The following is a 24,469-nucleotide window of genomic DNA, read 5'->3' on the forward strand; positions in this document are numbered from 1 at the left end:
CTGATTGTTCCATCGAGTGGTAAATCTACACATTTATTATAATATATATTTTATGACTTTCCTAAAAATAATATAAATACCAAAATAAATAGTGAATAAAAAACATAAATAAAAATAAAATGATTGAAAGTCACAAAATTACCATTGTTAAATATTATGGGGCAGCAAAGTGGTTAGTAGCAATGAGGTTATAGGTTCGAATCCCAACCTGCTTGGAGTTTGCATGTTCTCCCTGTGCCTGCGTGGGTTTCCCCCCATACTCCAAAGACATGTTGGTAGGGTAATAGGCTCCAGTCTAAATTGCCCTAGTATCTGTATGTATGAATGTAAGTTAGGGACTCTAGATTTCAAGCTCCTTGAGGGTAGAGACTGATGTGAATGTACACTATACACTATATTACTAAATAAATATTAGTAAATAAATAAATATTTAGTTAAATATACTGCAATAATGACCTAAATTAAATGTTCACTGATAATAATACACTCTATCTACCTTTTTGAGAGACTGGTAAGCTGGGTACACACGTATCAAAATTTGTCCGATTCCAATATTGATCTGTGTGTAGCCCTCCCTGTTCAACAGAAGCCAATCGTCAGGTTACCTTGAAGAGTCCTCCTGGAAAACCAGCATTAGCCGTAGCAGCCAATGGCGAGTGTTTTCTGATAAGACAAGAGACCCCATTGTCAGAATATAATAGACCAATGGGGGAGATTCCTGCATCCACCACTCTTGTGTGGATGTGGTAATCTGAGTTTTTTTTGTTCAGCATGCTGGTTGTACCCAGATGTAGTTGGGTGGCCAGGGATCTGGACTGTGTTATGCCCCATACACATAATCGGAAATTCAGCCAGCAAAAGACCGATGATACGCTCCATTGGACTTTTGCTGAATTCCTGATTGAGAGCAGGTTCTCTATTTTTCGGTTAGAAAAAGTTCTGATCGGAAATTACGATCGTCTGTAGCAATTCCAACATGCAAAATTCCTACGCATGCTCAAAAACAATTTGACATATGCTCGGAAGCATTGAACTTAATTTTCTCGGCTCATCGTAGTGTTGCACGTCACCACGTTCTTGACGGTCGACAGTTCAGAGAACTTTTGTGTGACCACGTGTATACAACCCAAGCTTGGGCGGAATTCCAAAATGTTTCGGATGGAAATTCCTCTCCTGTGTCTAGACCTCAACAGAGTTTAATTCCATAATTTTGGCGCTTCTGCCCCGCCATCCCTGTATTCATTGTGGCATGTTGATGAACAGTGGGATGGATGGGGCTAAGCCCAAGATAAGTCTGTGTCAATCTATGGCAGTTTCCCAATCTCCTATTTACTGTCTACTCACTCCTCTCCAAGTCTTGATCCAGTTCCTTTTCAATCTTGATTTTCAGTTCAATGTATCTGCAGCAGTCCAGGAATACCTGCACACATTTATCTCCCTTTAAGATATGTTTGGCACGACGATCACAGCTGTGACCCATGGGATTGCTGGTCATGCCATCATGGCAGCACTGCCTTTCCAGATTCTCATTGTACTTCAAAGCTTTAACAACAAAAAAGAAGGAAGAATTTAAGTTAAAGCCAAATTTCATCCAATTTTGTTTTTTATGTACATTAATTTTTAATGAGTTAAAATATCTGTCAAGTCTTTATCTCTGAGAAGGAATGTGGAGTGATATTTAGAGGAGCAAACCACCGATTTCTTTAAAGCTGAACTTCGGACAATTTTTTTTTTCCATAGAGTGGGGCTGTGCCTGTACTGCATGGGCAAACTGCTCATTATTGTTTAGAGGTTCAAAGAGCTGAGATATACTCACCTAATCTTCTGATCCTCCCAGCACAAGGTCATTTTGGCCCCTTTCCCTTGTGGTCCAGTTGTGTTGTGCAGTGGACTGTTCCTGATGTCATTACGCCCTCGGGACATGAAAATCTCAGAAACAGTCCACTGCTGGACATGGGGGAGTGCTATTTTCCAGATGTCAGAGCTGGGCTCAGCCCTTTCTTCTCTGAACTGGCCGCTCAGCTGTTGGCTAATTACCAGCTCCCATCTCTCTCTACAGTTACTCAGCTGTTGTTGATATCCTGCTCGTCAGTCCTGCCTACTTAAGCCGTCCTGTCCAGAGGAGCTCTGCCTTCACCTTAGTCAACATCACAAGAAACCTTTGCTGTGTTCCTGTTTAAAGACCGGCTTTGCTGACATCCTTTCTGGCTCCGGATCCTGCTTGCTGTTATACTACTTTGATCCCTGACTTCTGGCTTGGCTGACTATCCATTCCGATTACTGAACTTTGGCTATGTTTTGACTACGTTTATTCTTTTTACTTTTATTATTAAACAAATGTGATTTAACTTTACTTCTGTTTCGGTCTGATTTCATGGTTTCTGACAGTAGGCAAAGGCCATGAATTCAGAATATGCAGTCAATCCATTTGTTGGATTGACTGCATGGATCTGCATGGATCAGTTCGCCATGGTGTTACAAAATGCTCCTGAGTCGCACGGCTCACCTGGAATCTCCCACTGTGGCCACCCGATACAACCTACTGTATGTTGCAGGCCGAGCTTGCTGCTGCTCCAATCTCTGTGCAGGCACCTTGAGTATTACACCTCTATAAGAGATATGTCTGGTTCTGCTCTGCTTCCCTAGTGATTTGGGGGCAATCCAGTCAAATACAGAGGGTTTCTCAGCCAGGTTGAGATATACTTTGAGATGCTGCCCCAGGCATTTCCCATGGACAGAAGCAAAGTAGCTTTCGTGATGTCTTTGCTTTCTTAGAGAGCCTTGGCCTGGGCAAACCCTCTATGGGAGACACAAAAACCTGTTGTCTTGAGTTACCCTGAGTTTGTGGCTTAGTTTAAAAGGGTATTTGACATTCCCACACGCTGCGCTTCTGCCGCCAAGTGCCCCATGTCCATCGAACAGAGTACAAGAATTGTTGCAGACTATGGCATTGAATTCCGTACTCTGGCAGCAGAGGTTGCGTGGAACAATGAGGCCCTCGTGGATGCTTTTTCTCATGGTCTCTCGGATACCATCAAGGATGAGATAGCAGATCCGAGATATACCCACTGAGCTGGAGAAGTTGATCACCTTTGCCATCCTCATTGACTCCAGACTCAGAGAAAGACTCTCTTTTAAGGAGCACTTGCAGAAGCCTTCTGTATGTTTGTCTCCGAGCTTTGCTGTCCCACCTGTGCCTCCCTCACCTCCCATGCCTCCTGGTACTTGTCGGGCAGTGAAGGTGAAACCATGCATTTGGGCTTCATGTGTCTTTCTGTGGATGAGAGAACTTTTAGGAGGATGGAGAGATTGTGCCTTTATTGTGGCCAGGCATGTCACTTTTTGAAGTCTTGTCCTAGCCGTCCAGGGAAATCTTGAGGTCCTGTCACGAACAGACCTTAAGTGACATTGTTTGATCCCCAGTTATACAGAAGGATAAGCCCCTGGTTTTGGTCACCCTTTCTTGGGCTGAGTAATCCGTCGAGATACAGGCTCTAATCGACTCTGGGGCTGCAGGCCTGTTCATTAATGCTGCCTTTGTACTCGATTCCACTTCAGCTGCGTGATACCCCACTTGCCATTGAGGCTCTTGATGGGAAACCTCTATAGCCTGCCCATGTAACTCATGAGATGGTTTCGTTGTCCATGGCCATAGGGGCTCTTCACCATGAGATAATCCAATTCCGCTAATTATTGGTTATCCTTGGTTACAGAGGCACAACCCCTTTTGATTGGCTCCTGCTGAGGCTCTCTCCTGGTTACCACAATGCAGTACAGCTATTTTAGTGATGTCTTTGACAGAGGTAAAGCCAGTAGTTTGCCTCCACACCTGTGGTACGATTGCACAATTGACCTTCAACCATACCCTCTCGTGGCTGGGTTTACCCTTTGTCGGTCTTGGAGGATACGGCCATGGAGGAGTATGTTGCAGATGCACTTTCTTGAAGCTTCATCCGCAAATCCTCGTCTCCTGCTGGTGTTGGATTCTTCTTTGTGAAGAGGAGTGGTGAACTGAGACCTTGTATTGATTATAGGGGTCTCAATCATTTCACAATTAAGAAAGCCTATCCGATTCCCTTGATTACAGAGTTATTTGACCTTCTCAAGGGAGCAAAGGTTTTCACGAAGCTTGATTTGAGAGGGGCATACAATCTTGAGAGGATTAAGGAGGCCAACGAGTGGAAAACTGCGTTTAATACCAGAACAGGCCATTATAAGTACCTCGTAATGCCTTTTGGTCTTTGTAATGTCCCGGCAGTTTTCCAGGAATTTATTAACGATGTCCTCTGAGATTTGTTGCAGGTATGTGTGGTGGTTTATCTTGATGATATCCTCATATTTTCCAAGTCCCTGGAGAGCCACCACACAGATGTCTGTCGTGTGCTTCAGAACCTAAGAGCAAAAAATCTCTATTGTAAACTGGAGAAGTGCGAGTTCCATCGTGAATAGGTTAAATTCCACTGCTTTTTTTTTGATGGACCCAGAGAAACCTTCGGCAGTCCTACAGTGGACCCGGCCGTGGGTTTACATCCTCTGCAGCGTTTCCTGGGCTTTACTTAATATATTTTTATATTTTAAGTTATATAAAACAGCTTACATAACAGGCTGAGTATTACCATAATAGAACTATAACCCGCCTACACGTTAATACCAGTCCTCGATATGCGTTTACCACCCCCCCGCCTCCCCCCACCCAACCCACTTCGAGCGCACAACGCCAGCACTGATCGCCTTAATCATGGTCCGATAACCATATTTGAGCGGGCAAAAACAAGAGAGAAGAAAAGAGCCCCTCCACCCCACCCCACGGTCCACCCATAAGGGAGTCCGTCTGGGGGGGGGGAAGCTACTCCTCCCCTCCCCACGCCAAATGGGTACTGGTCCACCCTCATGATAAGCTCACTCCGGAGGGAACCCCATGTCTATCAACCAGGGGTTCCATAATATCCCGAATTTCCTTAGGTTCTTTAACTTTATGTACATTGCTCTCTCACACCATACCATGGAGTTAATTGCATTGACCCACTGTTCAATTACCGGGGGATTTTTAGTTTGCCAATTAAGTGCTATCAGCCGCCTGGCCTGATATAGGCACCTCAGGACAGATGGCTTAATTAGTGAAGGAATTCTAATCTCTTCAAATATCCCCAGCAAACAAGCCCTGGCCTCGGGTTTCAGGGTGGACTTAAAGACCCTATTTATTTTAAGAACTATTTCTACCAGTAGCTATATAATTTTGGGCATTTCCATACCATATGGAAGAGGTCTCCCGGTGCCCCACATCTAGGGCATTCGTCATTAGGTTTCCTACCCATTTTCCACAGTTTTTGGGGGGTATAATATACTCTATATATAAGGAACAAATGGGACACACGTTGGGATGGAGAGATAGAGGCCAAGTGCCCCTGTTCGAGGGTCTTAGCCCATTGTTCTTGGGATATCGGACCTACATCCGCTATCCAGCCCTGCCTACTTTTAGCTGGGCCTTCACCTTTCAAGACTTTTCCTCTGAGCTTTGTATATAACCGCGAAATCTGGCCTTTTGCTTGGCTTCGGTCCATTAGACTCTGGAGCTGGGGGATTTCGGTACGCACGATATCAAGTGTCCCGTACTGGGCTTGAATTCCGTGTCTCAGCTGTAAATATTTATAGAACGTCCTGTTAGAGACATTGAATTCCTGTCTAATAGCTTCAAAGGACTTCATTGTATTCCCATCATAAAGATGCACCAATCTATTAATCCCCTGGCTATCCCATTCCAGAGATCTATCTATCTTGTTTAATTCGCACAAGTGGCGATTCTGCCATAGGGGGGTGTAAATAGTTACTCCCTCATAACCCAACTTTTGTTTTGCTTGCTGCCATACTTTTCTCATCAAGGTATTAGTAGGGCATCTATGGGTAAATGAGTTGGCCTCTAGAGCTTCGGGTACTAATTTATGGGGTGTTCCCAGCAACAACAACTTATGATTTGTAGACCCCCCCTCTTGGAACCCTGCCCCTACTAAATGCTGGAGTTGGGCAGCCAGGAAGTATGCCCCCAGGTGGGGTATGGCTAACCCTCCCTCCGTGATGGGAAGCTGCAACGTGTGTAACCCTATCCGGGCATGCCTCTTTTTCCAAATTAAGTCCCGGATAAGCGAATCTATGCTTTGGAACCATTTCTGGTTAATCCAGATTGGGGAGTTGTGTAAAATATAGAGTATTTGAGGCTGCCAAAGCATTTTTATTAAGCTGCAGCGTCCCGCCACTGAGAGAGGGAGGCCGCACCATCTATTAAGTTTCGTCTTCATTTTCAACAATAATGGTGCTAGATTTTCATTGGAATATTGGTTTACATCACCAGATATCCAAATACCCAGGTACTTCAACTTGGTCACCGTCTCCAGACCTACAATCACTGGCAGTGCCCCCTGATCTCCAGGTCTAGGCAGTGGCAGAAGAGCTGATTTGCCCCAGTTGATCTCTAGACCAGATTGTTGGCCAAACTCTCCCATCAACTGCACCACTCTATTCAGGGTAGAGTCCACATTTCCGATAAAAAACAGGACATCGTCCGCGAATAGAGCAATTTTTTCTTCTTCCCTACCCCGACGGAATCCCTGGATGTCCGGACAAGATCTTGCTAGGACCGCCAGGGGCTCCATGGCCAATACAAATAGGAGGGGGGACAGCGGGCACCCCTGTCTTGTACCTCTCTCCAGCTGGAATTTTTCAGAGAATTCGGTGCCCATCTTGATTTTGGCCCTAGGTTTATTATACAGTAGTTTTATCCACTGGATAAATAAAGGGCCAAAGCCAAACCTCTCTAACACGTTCCACAAATAGCCCCATTCCAGGCTGTCGAAGGCCTTAGTGGCATCTAGTGACAAAATAGCTCCCAATCCCTCGTTGTCTCTGGGTATTTGAATATTGAGGAAGACTCTTCTGATGTTAGTGCTAGTTGACCTACCCGGGATAAATCCTGACTGGTCTGGGTGTATTAATTTGTGGATATATGTGTTTAACCGAGTTGCTAGTGCCTTGGCTAGTATTTTAATATCCGAGCATAGCAGGGATATCGGCCGGTATGATGGGACTTCCTGGGAATCCTTCCCCTCCTTCAGAGTTAAGATAATATTGGCCTCTAGCATCGAGGCAGGGAGTTCACCCGCTTCCAATGCATAGTTCAATGTCGCCAAAAGTTCTGGCAATAGCACCACCCCATAGCGTTTGTAGATTTCTACTGGCAAGCCATCAGGCCCTGGAGATTTATCGTTAGGCATTGCAGCCACTGCATTTTTTAACTCCTCCAGCGTGAGCGGTGACTCGAGGGATAATTTGTCCTCTATTGATAATGTTGGAATTGCTGTCTGAAGTAAAAAGTCAGTGGCTAGAATACCGCGTCCCTGGATGGCGGATTTGTATAAGTTTTTATAGTAATCCTGGAGTACACTCATGATCGCAGGGGGGCTAGAAACTAGGTCACCTTTTGGGGTCTTAATTACCTGAGCTACTGTTGGCGCACCATTAGTTTGGACCAGAAGGGAGAGGGCTCTACCCACCCTCTCTCCTTCGCCAAAGTAGTGCTGGCGCTGGAATATCCGCCTATTCTCTGCTTTTTTTAGAAGAGCCATTTTATAGACTTGTTGACTAGCCAACCATTCCTGCTGACTTGCAGTCGATGGGGCTACTATATATGCTTGCTCCGCCTGAGTTACTTTGTTTCTTATTGCTAGGTCCTGTTCTCGGGCTTTCTTCTTAATTATTGCGACTTGTTGTATTAATGTACCCCTGATATAGGCTTTTAGAGAATCCCAGACTATACCAGGAGGGGCTGAGCCCCTATTTATTTGAAGAAATTCCCCTATCTTGTCCTGAGCGGGACTTGAGCCACCCATTAGTACCAACCAGCCAGGATTTATCCTCCACTCCCTTAGACCTGTTCTAACACCCAAAAGCACTGTCATAGACAGGGGGGAATGGTCTGAGACCCCTCTTGCCCCATATTCTATATCTTGTACTACCTCCATGGCTTCTTTATTCCCCAGCACCATGTCAATTCTTGATAATGTACAATAGGTACTGGAGAAGCAGGAGTACTGCCTTGCTTGAGGATGACGTATTCGCCATAGGTCATTTAGTCCTATTTCGGAGACAAACCCCTGCAAACGCCCTATTCTAGCCCCCACTGGTGCAGGAAATCTGTCCATATGCCAGTCCATTGTTTCATTGAAATCGCCTGCTACTATCCATGGGACACCCGGTTTATCTAGGCAAAACGCCAGTAGTTTAAACATTACCTCCAACTTGAAGGGAGGGGGGGGGGGCGTGGCTACCGCGCTGCTGGATGGACGTCTGCTAGCACAGCTCCGCTCCAGCAACGGGAACCGAGCGACATACAGCTACCACTGCTGACTTTTAAACGCCTCACTAGTCACCTGAGGACCCGGGCACCTGGGTGGAATGTCCAGGAAGCGGAGAGGAGCGGTGGCTCCACAGAAACTGGACGATTTCTTCCGACGGGCAGGCCGCGACCCGAGGCAAGATGGCGCCGGCCCATGCTCACGCGCGGCCTCCTCCTCAGACGGCTCAGCAGCAACCAGCCCGGAGAATGGAGAGGCAGAATATCGCCGCTCCCCGGAGGTCTCTACACCGCTGTCTCGCAGCCCAGCCAAATCCAAGCCACGAATGGCTTTGGACATCGCACAGGTGAGCAAGGGCCGGGATCCATTAGATGACACGAGGGAACTCATTGACCCCTTCACTGCCTTCCCCACCACAGATGGGCCTATTTCTGACACAACGCTGAAGGACATGCTTCTCTCACTCCGCACCTCCATGCACAATGACATGCTTCTTTGCCTTAACAACTTTAAAACGGAGGTAGGAGAACTGGGCTCACGAGTTGACCATATTGAATCTAAAATGGGAGACTTTGCCACTTCTACCCTGATTGATGCACACAGTGACCAAGCCGCAGAAGTCGCATGGCTCAAAGCAAAAGTCGCAGACTTGGAAGACAGGTCCCGCAGGAATAATATTAAGGTGCGGGGGGTTCCGGAGGATGTCCTCCCTGCACAACTCCAGCAGTATGCACAGGACCTAATGAAGGCATTTCTCCCCTCTCTGCCCCATACAGAACTGCAAATAGACCGTATACACCGGTTGCCCAAACCTGCCTTTCTCCCTGACAATATACCTTGTGATGTCTTAATGAGAGTCCATTTTTTTCAAACAAAGGAGCAACTCATGTCTGCTTTCCGCAAACAACAGAACCCGCCTGCAGAATACGCTCGCATCCAACTGTTTGCCGACCTCTCCCAGTTTACTATGCAGAAGCGCAAATCCCTTCTGTCGGTAACTAAGGCTTTGCGCAACCACAGTATTCAGTACAGGTGGGGTTACCCAGTTAAACTAACAGTCACCCACGAGGGCAAAACTACTGTGATCACCTCCATTGATGAAGGCCTCGCGCTGTTGCGGTCATTAGACATTCTCCCTGCCCCATCTTCAGATGGCGCTTCCCCATCCTCTAGCGACCATTTACAAATGGACTGGCAAAAGGTGGTGCGCAAGAAGAAAACCAGATGAAGTCAGCCGTGGATACACATCTCATGGTGTGTACATGTTCTTCTCTCAACAATAGTGTTCCTGTTGCACTGAGATCCCCAACTCAGTGCGTTTACTCTTCCCCCCCTTGAATATGGGCAGTTGTTATGCCTCTACGTGCAGGTTTGCACCTACTTTTTTTACAGAACTTGGTTTGCTTGTTTTTCTTTTTATTCTTTTCTCTCCCCCCCCCTTTTACTCCCTTCCTAGGAGGCATGCTCGGTCTGCCTGTCGTTACACTCACCGCTCTGCCAGCTACTTTCCTTTCCGCAACAGAAGAGGTAATTTGGGACATTCTGGAATCGTGCATCAGGTACCCACTTTATCTTTTAATCATCCTGCTGCTTAATGATGGCTATTAATATAGTTTCGTTTAACGTTAATGGTCTGAACCACCCGGCCAAGAGGTCTTCTCTTTGGAAAGAAGCGGCTAAATTAAATGCCGATGTTCTCATCCAGGAGACCCACTTTGCGGCGGACTCTGTGCCCCAATTTCGCCACAAAAACTTCCCGCACATCTTCATGGCATCCAGCGCCAAAAAGCAAAAAGGAGTCCTGATCGCTATCAAAGATTCAGTCGCATTCACCATGAAAGACCTTCTAGTTGACCCGGAGGGTCGTTATCTCCTACTGAGCTGTGATCTCAATAACAAACCCTACACTGTGGTAAACCTGTATGCACCCAACTCTCATCAAATACGATTTTTGAAACGCCTTCACAGGAAGATTTCTGCCAACAAGTATGGATCGGTAATGATATGTGGAGATCATAACCTGACGCCGGATCACACTATGGACACTACCTCCACAGCTAGACGACAACCACCTTCACTCCAACCTCTACTACATGAAGAGGACTTGTTTGATGCTTGGAGATGTCAGCACGCCAACGAACGTGATTATTCCTATCACTCCTCACGGCACAATACGTATTCTAGAATTGATTTAATTTTAGTTGATAAACATCTTTTACAGGCTGTGTCCTCTTCCACCATACATGATATTACATGGTCTGATCATGCTCCCGTTTCTGTCGTGGTGGTGGAGGGGCACACTCCAGGCCCTGCGTATTTGTGGAGGGCTAACCCTCGTATTTTTCAAAAACCAGAACACTCTGTAAATGTGGCTGCCAGCCTCTCTGAATTTTTCTCTTTAAATGACCAGTCGGTTTCAGATCCCATGATGTTGTGGTGTGCGCACAAAGCGTATATAAGAGGTGTAATGTTACAAATATGTGCAAGGGAAAAAAGGCAGAGGACACAAAAACTTGACCAAATTCTCCATAAGATTAGAGCCTTAGAATCACTTAATAAGATAGGCCCGACCTTACAGCTTGCGCACAGTCTTGCCCAATACCGCTCAGAGCTCAGACTTCTACTGATAGACCAATTCGACAAACATGTCAGATATTTCAAACTGTCCCACTACTCCTCTGGGAATCGGGCGGGTAAGTTTCTCGCCCAGAGGCTCAGAGCAGCAAGAATTAAATCGAAAATTTCGTACCTAATACATCCTCCAACTAAGCGGAAAATCTATAACCCTAAAGAAATAGCAAACTCATTCGCTGAGTACTATGCCTCACTCTATAACTTAAAGGACGACCCCAACACCCCTCAACCGAATGAAAATACTATACAAGAGTTCTTGGAGAAGATTAAATTGCCCTCCCTTACCCCCGATCAACTTAACTCCTTGAACTCCCCTATTACGGAACCTGAGATTAGGAGAATCATTAGAACTCTCCCTCTAGGGAAGTCCCCAGGCCCAGATGGGCTCCCCAATGACTATTATAGGTCTTTTCAAGACAACCTTGTCCCAACACTTATAAGTGTTTTTTCAACAGCAGTGTCCTCTGCCTCGTTTCCGGCTGAAATGCTCAAAGCCTATGTGGTTACGATCCCGAAGCCAGGGAAAGAACCCACTTCACCAGCTAACTTTAGGCCGATCTCACTACTTAACTCTGATGTTAAGCTATATGCGAAAATCCTTGCACACAGACTACTCACGATCCTGCCTGGTCTGGTGAGCGCTGACCAGGCGGGTTTCACTCCGGGTAGGCAGGCCTCTGATGCCACGAGAAGAGTTATTAACATTATGCAATACGCTGGAGCCTGTCGGGTGCCTTCTCTGCTCCTCTCCTTGGATGCGGAGAAGGCATTCGACAGGATTCATTGGGGGATACATGAAACTTACATTGCAGAAATATGGCTTTACGGGTCCTATCCTGTCGGCCATAATGGCCCTTTACTCTTCCCCCTGTGCACAAGTCTATACGTCCAATATGTTATCCACCACGTTTTCCATATCTAATGGTACTAGACAGGGATGTCCTTTATCCCCTACTATCTTTAACTTACTCATGGAGCCCCTGGCGGAAAGGATTAGAACTCACCCTAATATTGCTGGCTTCGACCTTCCGCAGGGGTCACATGTCATCAATTTATTTGCGGATGACATCATCCTATTTATAACCTCACCACAAACTTCCCTTCCCTACACCCACAGCACACTTATGGAATTTAGTAATATATCATACTATAAAGTCAATTGCACGAAATCGCTTATTTTTCCTTTAGGACTTCCTCCCTCCCTTTGTGAATCTTTACAAAACGCTTTCCCCTACACATGGAACAAAGAGGGTATTACTTACCTGGGCATAAAAATTACTGATCTCAAGACGATAGCAGACGCTAACTATGGGCCCCTCATAGACAAGCTTAATAAAGAAGCCAAACGCTTGGCTAATACTGAACTCACCTGGTCAGGTAGACTTGCTACATTTAAAATGCTACTTCTACCTCAAGTGCTGTATGTCTTCCGGACCCTTCCTATCCCGGTAAAATTGAAGCATATTAAGGCTCTTAACTCTCTACTTAAAAATTTCATTTGGAAGGATTCGAGACCTAGATGCGCAAAACCTTTACTGATCAAACATAGGTCTGCCGGGGGGATGGGTCTAGTCGACATTCAGGACTACTACAGAGCTTCCATTCTCACTCAACTGCGGAAGTGGTTCCACCAACCGATGGACACCCCTTGGTGCAAAGTCGAGCGTGCCCTGAGCCCGACCAAGGACCTTATACACTTGCTTTGGGCTGACGTCCTACATCCAACTCCCACACATGGTCTTCCACCCACTCTCCGTGCCTCCCTAGAGGCTTGGAGGTCCCTTTTAAAGCTTCCTCTGCCATCTGACAAACTGATTTCCGTTCCAATACCCTTATCGACCTTGCAACAGGCCATACCCAACTTATCAATCACGAACTGGCAGGAAAAGGGACTACACTTTATTTCTGACCTATACGATGGGACCTCCCTTATCCCCTTCGACACTCTTCGTTTTCGTTTCAACTTATCTGCATCTGATCAATATAAATACAACCAAATATACCACTTTTGCAAATCAATTACTACACCCACCATTCGCCTTTCAAAAGAGGCCTGGCAATTTTTTCACACGACCCTTTTATCTGTTAAGGGTATCTCCTTATTTTATAATCTATTTCAATGTAAAATGGACTTTGTTAAATCACCCCCATATCTTAAATGGGAAATCGACCTCCAGTCGACTTTTACTATCCCACAGTGGAAGGAAGCTTTTAGGTGGATATATAGAGCCTCTAAATGCGTGAACCATTGGAAATTGTCACAAAAGATTGCCCTCCGGTGGTATCTTACCCCTTACAGGATTGCCCAGATTGGTAGGAATGGCTCTCTGCTGTGCTGGAGGAGTTGTGGGGAAGTAGGCAACTTACTCCATATGTTTTGGTCTTGTAAACATCTCACTAGCTACTGGAATTCCATATTCCGTTCGATCTCCAGTATCACGGGCATTATCACCCCCCCCAGCTCGGCCCTGGCCATACTGAATCTGGGAATAGACTCTTTTCCTCCAGAATTTAGAATAGTAGTCACCCACGTGTTGATAATTGCCAGGTCTCTCATCACAAGACAATGGAAGAACAATAAAGCCCCGGACGTAGCCGAGGTCTTTTCCACCACGCAGACCCATTATACCTATGAGTCACTGATAGCAGCTGCAGGGGGAAACAAAAAATATTTTGACGGTAAATGGAAATGTTGGACATCCTGGTACAAACGTATGGACTGACTGACATCCCCAGCCAGGTAGACTGGACTAGACCGACTACTCCCTCCCCATCCCCTTTTCTCATTCCCTTTCTTATGCCCCTTATTACAATTTCCTGTGTGCACAATATTCGGTAGAATAATGTTTTAATTGAATACTGATATGAAGATTTTTTCGCAGCCCAGGGATGTCGGATGGCCTCTTTACGTACGAGTTAAGATATGTCTGGTTCACAGTCTGACACTCCCTGGCCTGCGTATTTGTTGAAATTTACATCGGATGGTTACTCACATCTCTGAACTGATTTCTTGTAACTGAGATTTGGGGTTTCTGATTTCTATGTTTTTTTTTTATTTTTTTTTATTTTACTTTCTTCCTCTTCTATTTCTTGCCAGTAGGCCTAAGACAATGTGAGATTGGCATATGTTAATTGCTTGGCAAGTCGTTCTCTCTCTGCTCTATGTTTCTTGTATTCTTGTATTTTTGTACTTTGAAAAATCTTAATAAAAACTATTTACACAAAAAAACTTGAAGGGAGGGGGTATATAAATATTGGCTAAGATATATTGCTGCCCGCACAGCAGGCCATATAGGAAAACAAATCTCCCCTCTTTGTCAATAGAGGACTCCTTACACAGGAATTGCGTGCCCCTCTTAACAAAAACACTCACCCCTCTGGAGTATGATGTATGGAAGGAGTGGTAATATGCCAAAAACTTCCTATTGTTTAACAGTGGGGCTGTGCTAGGGGTTAGATGCGTCTCTTGGAGAAAAAGCAAACCAGGGCCCCCCCTCGCTGTTTCCATCATGACTGCTGCCCTCTTTTTTGGATCACCCAACCCCCTCACATTCCATGAAATAATATGTACACTACCCATGAGTGTTAACAATTTCTATCCCCCCCCCCACCCGATACCGTTGTACCAGCAATGCGCGCCCGAAGTACCCCCCACAGCCCCGCTTGATAAAGTTATTTCTCGTGAAAATATTGTACAGTCCTCGTCCAAGGCAAGAGACAAAGGAAAAAAAAAAAAAAAAGGGGGAAAGTCCTGGTTGTACTAAAGGAGCTAGAGATCCTTTTCATGCTCCTCCAGCCATTTTACCCCTTCATCTGGGGTACCAAAAAAAAAAGTTGAACCCAGAGCGGTTATGCGTAGCCGGGCAGGGTACAGCAGTGCATAGCTTATCTTGTATTTTTGAAGAGTACGCTTGATGGAAATGAACTCTGCTCTCTGCTTCTGTAGGTCTGGTGAGAAGTCTGGGTAGAACGAGACCCTAGTCCCTTTGTAGAAGATGTCTCTCAGTTCCCTGGTCCTACGCATCAGAATAATGCGGTCATTATAGTTCACAAGTCTCAATATCAATGGCCTAGTGCGGCCCTCTGGTGGTCGAGGCTTTATGGGGACTCTGTGCGCCCGTTCTATAGCGAAAAGTGGAGTAAAAAGGGTTTCGCCCATGAGTTCCCTAAACCAGTTTTCCAGAAAGTTTATAGGGTCAGGGCCCTCACTCCCCTCTGGGAGACCAATCAGGCGAACGTTATTCCTGCGATTCCTATTTTCCATTGCATCTAGTTGCAGTGCCTGTATATCTATTTGTTTCTGTAGCCCATTTATTTTTTGTTGTAATGGGAAGAGCTCGTCCTCAACCGTGCTTAATCTTCCTTCTAGGACCGTAGTTCTTTCCATTGTATTGCTCAGTAATTGGCCCATAGAATGTAATTCAGTTTTAATACTACTTAGCTGGTTATCGAGGCCACCTATAGAAACTTTGCATTCATTAACTGCTTGCAGTATGTCGCGTAGTGTAGGTTCCCCGTTCTCTATCAGAGGGAGTTCCGCTAAGGCTGTTGTGTTATGTGCTGTCTTGCTTACTGCTACAGCTAGGTCATTCACCTTGCTTGCACTAGGTGAGCGGCCTGGATTTGGTGTTAATTGGCTAATACTTCTCCTTTCCGGGGCAGCCCCCTGTATCTTTGTTTGTCCTGCTGGCTGGTGAGGCCCCCTTCTGGTAGGGGAGGTTGCATGGGCAAAGCGTTCAAGTTTTGCTGCTGTTGCAGCAGATGCCTGGTTTGCTTTTTCTTTGGCGGCCCGAGTTTTTTGGTTCCCCTCACTAAGCAGGCCATCCTCATTAACCCGTTTACTAAGCATGGTGTTACAGCTGGGGATAATAGTATTGCTAGATTACGATAAAGCACCCCGCCAAACAAAAAACGAAGAACAAGGAGGGGGGGAGGAATAACCAATGGAGGGGGAGGGGGGCTAATTTGCTGCCGGTAAAGAAGTAGGGAGCCAATGGGAACACAATTTCCAAACAGTTAACTTTTATTTATATAGTCCGTCTATACGATATAGGACCATGCAGTACGATGCAGATTAAGTAATATAATTACCTCCAGCCCAGGGTACGCTCACCTGGCCATACCAAAAAAAGGAATTTTTTTTTTTTTTTCCCCAACACTGACACTGCCAAAAAAAAGGGGAAGAAAGGAGTGCTATATTAGCAGTTAAAAGCAGACTTGAACATGAGCATTATCCAATTCACACTCACTGCTCGCATTTAACTTCTTCACAGTTGAATGTCAGCTTTACTCAATTAGGTTGGCTCAGTCCGTCATGCTATGGACACAACAATGCAGTCATATAGAAAGGAGAGGGGGGGAGAGGATTTCCACCAGCTCTATCATGGGAAGCAGAGCTGCTAAGCCATACGATGAACCCCGGCTGGCCCAAAAGCCTGACAGCCTCTACCTCCCCGTCGATTAGTATAACAGTTTAATAATTTAATAAACCATATAGCTGGAACTGGATCCGTTCATTGGTCATTCAGATGCTCATTCCCGTCTCCTGCACCCACCTCTTTACTTCCCTCTCCCCCACAGCTCTCTCCCGCGTTACCGTTAGCCTAAGCAGTTGCCTTAGGCTTCACCGAGGCTCCTCAGGTACACTCCACTTGCTGCGTTCTTCTGTTTGCAGGCTGCCCGCTCTGCCGGGTTGCTACAGCAGGGCTCACGATGTACTGGGACCACTATGCAGGGTCCGAAGGGTTCCCACGAATTCCTTTGGTTCCTTCCTCGTATCACGCCGCTGACCAGCCGAATTTAGGGCTCGTGATAGTACGAGTACCCGCGAGAACTCCCTCTGCTATCTCCAACATCACAGGCGCTGTACCAAGTGGGTTGGTGGTTTCCACGAGCTCAGGGATGGGGAGGCCACTATGTTAAACCCGGCACGCCGCTTCCATTACCGGCCGATTTCATCCCATCAAGGGAGAGTGAGGGGAGACGAGACCAGCGCGCCCAGCACTCACTCACTCACTCCCACATCCGACCACGCCCCCAGCCGTCCAATTGTAATATTAATGTTTCCTGGGCTTTACCAACTATTATCGGAAGTTTATTCGTAACTTCTCATCTCTAGTCAAGCCCCTGACTAATATGACCAGAAAGGACGGTAACCCACAGAGTTGGTCTCCGGAGTCCATTAAGGCCTTTGAGAGTATCAAGGCTGCCTTTGTTTCTGCTCCTGTGTTGGCACATCCTGATCCTACATTACCATTCATCCTCAAGGTTGATGCTTCTGAGACTGGTGTTTGCGCCCTTCTGTCTCAATGTCCTACCTCTGAGAGCGCTATGCATCCTTGGGGCTACTTTTCCAAGAAATTGTCGCCTGCGGAGTGCAATTATGAGATTTTCTTGTCAAGTTTCAATTACATTGTCTCATTCTTACCTAAGAATGTCTCATTCTTACTTGTCTCATTCTTACTAAGAATGTAAGGGCTGATGCCTTGTCACGACAATTTTCCTCCTCTTCCAAGTTGGAGTCGGTTCCGGTTCCTGCGATTCCTCCTGATCGTATTCTGGCTATGGTTTGTATCGCTCTCACTTCTCCTTTGGGTGACAAAATTCTTGCTGCTCAGGTCCATGCTCCTCCTGAGAAACCTTGTGACCGCTTCTTTGTCCCAGAGAGTCTCCATACTGCCGTGCTCCAGACATACCGTTCTCCCAAGGCAGCTGGCCACCCTAGGAAGAATCAACTCATTTGGGCCATTTCCCAACAATTCTGGTGGCCAGTTATCCTTATGGTGGTTGACTGGTTCTCAAAGAGGTGTCATTGTATTCCACTTATGAAGCTGCCCACTTCTAAGGAACTGGCTTCCATTTTTGCTAAGGAGATCATTCTCTTACATGGTATTTTTTGTTAGGGCTCCTGTGCTATAAGAAGTAGTTAATTCTAATTACTAGGTGCAGCAAGCACTTGCACGAGACACACTCTCATATAAATGGTATAAATAGTAAAAGAATAGTGCTGCGCTACCAGAAAAAAAAAAAATAAAAAATTAAAGAAAAAAAGCAGATGTAAAACTTTTACTCCTTATGTTATATATAGACACACTCTGGGCTGCCCAAAGAACACATAAATATATAAAACCGTATCTAAAAACCAAGGTGAAAAAATATCCATTTAGAATTGAAGTGTCATATTTCCCGTGAATTTAATCCACTATCAAAGGGGTTAAGCCCCACTAAAGTGCTCAAGTGTATAAAATTACTTCAGTATATACTGAAGTAGAGAAAGCACCCCTTTTTTGCACGTGCAAGCACTAAGTCACTTTATCTCTGCATTTTGAACCTTCACTACAATATTCCCCCAGTTGGACTATTGTGTTATTTGTTGATTTTTTATTTTTTTTTGCATTTTTTTTGCTTTTTGTCTTATATGCACTTAGCACTTTATGTGTTTGACCACTTTTATATTTTATCACGAATGATATTCCGCTAACTGTGTTTTGTATATATACATTGGTTATTTGTGTTTTCTTATATACATTTGAGTAATTTTATACACTTGAGCACTTTAGTGGGGCTTAACCCCTTTGATTCGCTTACATGGGCTACCCCTCGGACAGGGATAGTCAGTTTGTGTCCCAGTTCGGGCAAGCCTTTTGTGCACAGTTGGGAATTCAGCTTGCTTTTTCCTCTGCATATCACCCACAGTCTAATGGGGCCACAGAACGAGCCAATCAGTCCTTGGAGCAATTCCTATGTTGCTATATTTCTGACCATCATAACAACTTGTCAGCCCTATTACCATGGACAGAGTTTGCTCACAAAAGTGCCTTGAATTCTGCTTCCCGATTGTCCCCGTTTATGGCGAATGATGGTTTCCAATCTTCCATGTTGCCTGACTTGTTTGTTCCGCAGAGTATTCCTGCTTTAGAGGAGCATCTCTGTGGTCTTCATTCCACTTGGGCACAAGTCCAGGAGGCTTTGCGTCTTGCTAATGATAGGTACAGACTCCATGCCTAAGCCTTCCTACCAGGTTGGGGACAGGGTCTGGCTGTCATCTCGCAATCTCCGACTTCGTGTTCCCTCATTGAAGTTCGCACCTTGGTTTATTGGGCCTTTTCGTATTCTTCGCAGAATTAACCTAGTGATTTACGCATTAGGCTTTCCTTCTAATATACGTATTTTGAATGTATTTCATGTCTCCTTATTAAAAACTTTGGTCTGCAACCACTTTACCACCTCGGTGCCATATCATCACCCTGTACAGGTTGAGAAGCATGAGGAGTATGAAGTACAGTCCATTGTTGACTCCCATAGGTTTGCATACAGTACCTGGTGCATTGGAAGGGGTACGGTCCGGAGGAATGCTCTTGGGTCTCATCCTCAGATGTACATGCCCCTGTTCTCCACCGGGATTTCCATAGATGTTTTTTCCCTCAAGGCTGGTGGTCCTCCAAGGGGGAGGGGTCGTTGAGCAGGGGGCACTGTCAGGGCTGGGCTCGGCCCTTCCTTCTCTGAGCTGGCAACTCAGCTGTCCGCTAATTGCCAGCTCCCATCTCTCTCCACAGTTACTCAGCTGTTGTTGATATCCTGCTTGTCAGTCCTGCCTACTTAAGCCGTCCTGTCCAGAGGAGCTCTGCCTTCGCCTTGGTCAACATCACAAGAAACATTTCCTGCATTCCTGTTTAAAGACTGGCTTTGCTGACATCACTTTTGGCTCTGGATTCTGCTTGCTGTTCCACTACTTTGATCCCTGACTTCTGGCTTGGCCGACTATCCGTTCCGAATACTGAACTTTGCCTATGTTTTGACTACGTTTGTTCTTTTTACTTTTATTATTAAACTAGCGTGATTTAACTGTACTTCTGTCTTGGTCAGATTTCATGGTTTCTGACACCGGAGGATCGAAGGATTGAGTGAGTATAGGCTCTGTGTTCACCCCTTGACAAAAAACAAGCAGTTAACCAATGCAATGCGGGCACAGCCCCACTGCATAAGTAAAAAAAATTGCCCAGAGTTGGGCTTTAATCATGCAGAATACCTTACTGAATGTTTAGAAGTAAGCCAACACATTTTGAAGATCTGTATCTCCTTCTTCAGGGCCAAAAATAAACATAACATATACAGTTAATCACACAAAATAGACTTGGAAACATATCATGATTGTCCATTAAAAATATCATATGAATTTGGTTCATAGAACTCAAAGTGAATCAGCATTATCAGTTCAATCCAGGTAGCTGACCTATATGGCAACAATGCTATCCCAGGAAATATCAGTGTGACCGTACTGGCCTGCAATAATTTATCATTGGAATGGCTAGTCAAATTACAGATACTTTAACAGTAAGAGCATATATGTAATTTAAATTCAAGTTATATCATCTAAATTATGCACTTTAAATAAATTGTGTCACCCATTACTGTATGTCATTTCTCTGCTCACCTTTTTGGTTCTTCATTTCAATCAGTGCTGCAGATGACCTACGCTTTCGGCTTTTGCTGGCATCACATGATGTATCTGTGAAAATGAACATATTACATCTGCTTTAACAACTAAGTTAAAATGTGTATCTAAAACCTTAAAAATAAGTGGCTCATCAGTCAAGCATTGTTCTGTTAAATATACCATTACAAGTGTTTTATTATATCTGTTTAACCACTTCAATACCAGGCACTTTCACACCCTTCCTGCACAGGCCGATGTTCAGCTTTTAATGCTGTCGCACTATGGATGAAAATTCAAATATGATTTTTTCAGTGCTTTCTTATGTTGGCACTGAATCACTGCTGGGATTTTTAATTTTTTTATTAAACAAATGAAAAATTTAGAAAGACATTTTTTTTTTTTTTTGTTTCTGTTATGTCATTTTGCAAATAAGTGATTTTTTCTTTTTTCGCTGATGAGGCTGCACTGATGGGCAATGATAGGCTGCACTAATGGGCACTGATAGGCTACACTGATGAGGCTGCACTGACAGGTGTCACTAATGGGCACTCATAAGCAGAACTAATGGGCATTGATAGGCAGCACTAACAGGCACTGATGAGGAGGCACTAATAATCATAACATTGATGATCACTGCCCTGATTATCAGTGTAATCAATGTGCTGACAGGCTTGCCAGTTAACAGCTCTCCTTTCCTTCTACAGACACAGTATCTGAGAAAAGGACTGCTGATAACCGATTAGTCTATTTACATTTGATTGGACACAGCTGTTCACATGGAAAAGGGCTGCTGTGATTGGCCCTTGACCCTGATCTGTGATCAGCGGTGTCCAAAGGACATGGCGGTCACAGAGTGTGCCCAATGCGCACCATAGGAGGCATGCCTGATGCGCACCGCAGGAAGCGCACAGGGGGCATGCCTGATGTGCACCGCAGGAAGCGCACAGGGGGCATGCTGCTGGTAGGACATTTGTTGACACCATCCTAGAACTGGACAACTGTGCTGTAGCTGTCCTTCAGCTATAGTGGTAATACAATACCTGGTGATCATGACAAAATCTTATGAGCTGACAACATCCTGTGCTCTCTGCATGTGCTAACTATTATTATTCCTAGTAGCCTCTGAGGACTACAGAACCACACCCAGCTATGTCATGGTCCTATTTTGTTCCTGTTGTCTAATATAGAAGAGTGAGTAAATGTTGGGGCTAGATGTATGTTATTGGCTCAATCACCAAATTAAAATAAAGATAACAAGCTTGGAAAAAAAAAAAAGAAGAACTAGTGCAACCACCACATCTAAGGACTTGTAGGCTGCAATACATAAAATTTTTCTTTTTGAGTTTAGATACACCTTAACGGGGATTTCACAGAAAGGCTCCACTTGTTATATAACAAGATTGCCAGTCTAGACTGAACATTTATGCTTGACTGGAAAATGTGCAAAAGTATGAAAGGTTGTCACCAGGGCTTTTTTTCAGCTAGAATTTCTTGGCGGAATTCTTTTCTGCCACCTCTGGTGCTGGTAACTTGCTCGCTGATCTCTTCTGTCACTTATAAATACAGAAGCATGGCTACAAGTGACAGTGCTCCTTTCCCTGCAGCAGCATACAACCTCCATGACCTGAAACTCTCTATATGACAGCAAAAGAGGCAGGGGATCTATACAGCTGGACAGACACTCTAGTCTCATGTGGGAAGCTCCCCTGAAGCCCACGCTGGCAGCCTGCACTCACATGTTGTTAGTGTAGCACCCCTACCTTTGGTAGATTTTTCTCTGTAGTGCAGGTAAATTTAAGTAGGCCTAGAGAAAAGCTAGGGGTCAGCCCAGTTGGGGAGGAGTTGTTGGTGGAAGAACTGGAGATGGAGTATTAGGCTGTCGGGGACTTTGAGGAAGCTGTCAACTGGGGGGGGGGGGGGGGGGTGATCTTGGCCAGGGGCTCGGAGCTGAACAGGAACCCCACACAACCTAAGGGGTGTCCTTAACAGGCATAGGAGAGGACAGTGGGATAGTACTGCCGGGCAAGTCTCCTGTAGATATCCACCAGGTGTACGTGAGTAACACACAGCCAGGAACACTGGGGAGGCATGCCGGAGCAGATTGGGAGGATGCTAACTAAAATGGATGTAGAGCCAGTAAGGACTGTGGTTTAATGGGTGGGGAAGGTAGGCATTTGCAGCCAGGATCTGAAGAGGACTGACTGGGATCAGTAGTCCACCTAGGAGGGCAGCTAGCACTAGAACTTTTTTTGCTACACCATAGGGGCCCGCGGGCCCTGCTTGTTATAAGGCATTCTACTGAGGCCTAGCTGCAGCAACCTTGATGTGTCAGTTTCTGCACCTTTTCTCTGACAAAAAAGTCCTGGTTCACTACTGACTCTTGTAAAAAAAACAGCAACTTTCTCAGTATTAAAGCTTCTTCCCTTCTTTTTATGGGTTTAACAGTAATGTTTAAAATACATAAGTGTGATAATAAAGAAACAGTTATAAAATACACTGTTTGACTAAATGTACGCGAACACCTAATCAAATTATTGAGTTGAGATGTTTCCATTAAAGGGTACTGGTAATGCTGCAACATACAAAGATATTTTGGATGATTGTGCATGTCCAACCTTGTGGTAACAGTTTGGTGAAGGTTGTTTTGTGTTTCAGAATGACTCTGCCCCTGTACCCAAAGCTAAGTAAAAAAAAGCATGAAAGGATGAGTGTGGTTTGGAGGAACTCGAGTGGCCTGCATCCAGCCCTAACCTAAACTCTACTGAACACCTTTTGCGGTAAATTAGAACACAATTTGTGGGCTAGCTCTACTTGTCCAACATCAGTCCGACCTCAAGAATGCTCTGTTGGGTGAATGAGCACATATTCCACAGAAACACTCCAAAATATTCTGGAAAGCCTTCCCAGAATAATGAAGGCTAATATAGCAACAAAGAGTTTGTGTGGAGGGAGTGGGAAAATTCATATTAGAATGGGATGTCCAACAAGCTTGTATAGAGGTGTGATGGTCAGCAAGTAATGCTGGGCTTTCTTGGAAAAAATAAAAGATGTAGCCTGGAAGTACATAAGCTCCTTTGGCTAGGAGCCTCACAACATCCTATAAGATGTTGGATTTGATCTCTACAGGTGTTTACTGTACACTTATTGAAATGGACTGCGTCTGTACTTTATATTTCAGATGTGACAGAATTCCACTGAGAAAAAAATACAAAAGGTAAGTAAAAAAAATGGTTTCTTTAAGCAAGCCAAGAATGAGGTTTTGTAGTGATATTAAAAAAAAAAAAAAACAGAATAGTATAAATGTATTAAAGTGACCAAAGGCTGTGGTGTCATGGGGTTAAGGTATGAAAAGTTGAAGGATTAAAGCAATTCCTTGTACTTACCAGTTCTCTGTTTCGTGGCCATTCCAAAATTTGACTCTACAGCAAGTCCAGCATCATAAAATACTTCCATGTTATTAGCACCACTACCTGGAGTGCAGCCAATGTCAGACTTCTCCACAATGTCCCATACCTGAGAGATAGAGAAATGTAGATTTCACATAGTTTCCTACTGTTTCTGTGTCCTGTACTGAGGTCTAAATTAATCAAAAGTCTCACAGATCTGTATAAATGAGCCTGTAAAAGTACCAAGTGATGTTAAATCCAAACAGCGGTCAACTCTATTTATTTATTTTTTGCAGGTTTGGGAAATAGAAGAATTTTACATTTTTGTCAGATTTTGTCAAAGCCTTTACACATGATATGGGACTCACAAAAAAGAAAGCACACAGCAGAAGCCGTTTGACTTTACAATCTCTCTTGCCAAATTTCAGAAACTGGATCACCTGCTGGTGGCACTGTGGTTCTCAGATCTCAAGGGAGTAGTCCCAGTGTCCACCAACGGGTGTCCCACAGCAGCTGGCTGCAAGGATATTCAGCCCCTCTTCTAGATTTACCACAGTGCCTTAGAGGTTTCCCCTGTGCTCCAAACATCTTGATCCTGCTGCCCTTCAACCAATGATGTGTGCTTGTGCGCCTGCTACCCTGACTCTTGCAGCCTTGGACCTGATCCC

At 44.9% G+C, this 24,469-nt stretch overlaps 1 protein-coding gene across 1 annotated transcript in view; it reads right to left on the bottom strand.

The window, feature by feature from the left end:
• Positions 1-24,469, bottom strand: part of LOC143962293 (complement C3-like) — a 298,490-nt gene that overhangs the window by 149,987 nt on the left and 124,034 nt on the right. Inside the window, 3 exon segments of the mRNA XM_077471596.1 lie at positions 1,345-1,542; positions 20,413-20,487; positions 23,799-23,928. Of these exon segments, the coding sequence (XP_077327722.1) occupies positions 1,345-1,542; positions 20,413-20,487; positions 23,799-23,928 (403 nt within the window).

Source organism: Lithobates pipiens, unplaced genomic scaffold, assembly GCF_037356315.1.
Source record: "Lithobates pipiens isolate NorthernLeopardFrog02 unplaced genomic scaffold, aLitPip1_a1.2 Scaffold_8, whole genome shotgun sequence".
Classification (NCBI taxonomy): Eukaryota; Metazoa; Chordata; class Amphibia; order Anura; family Ranidae; genus Lithobates; species Lithobates pipiens.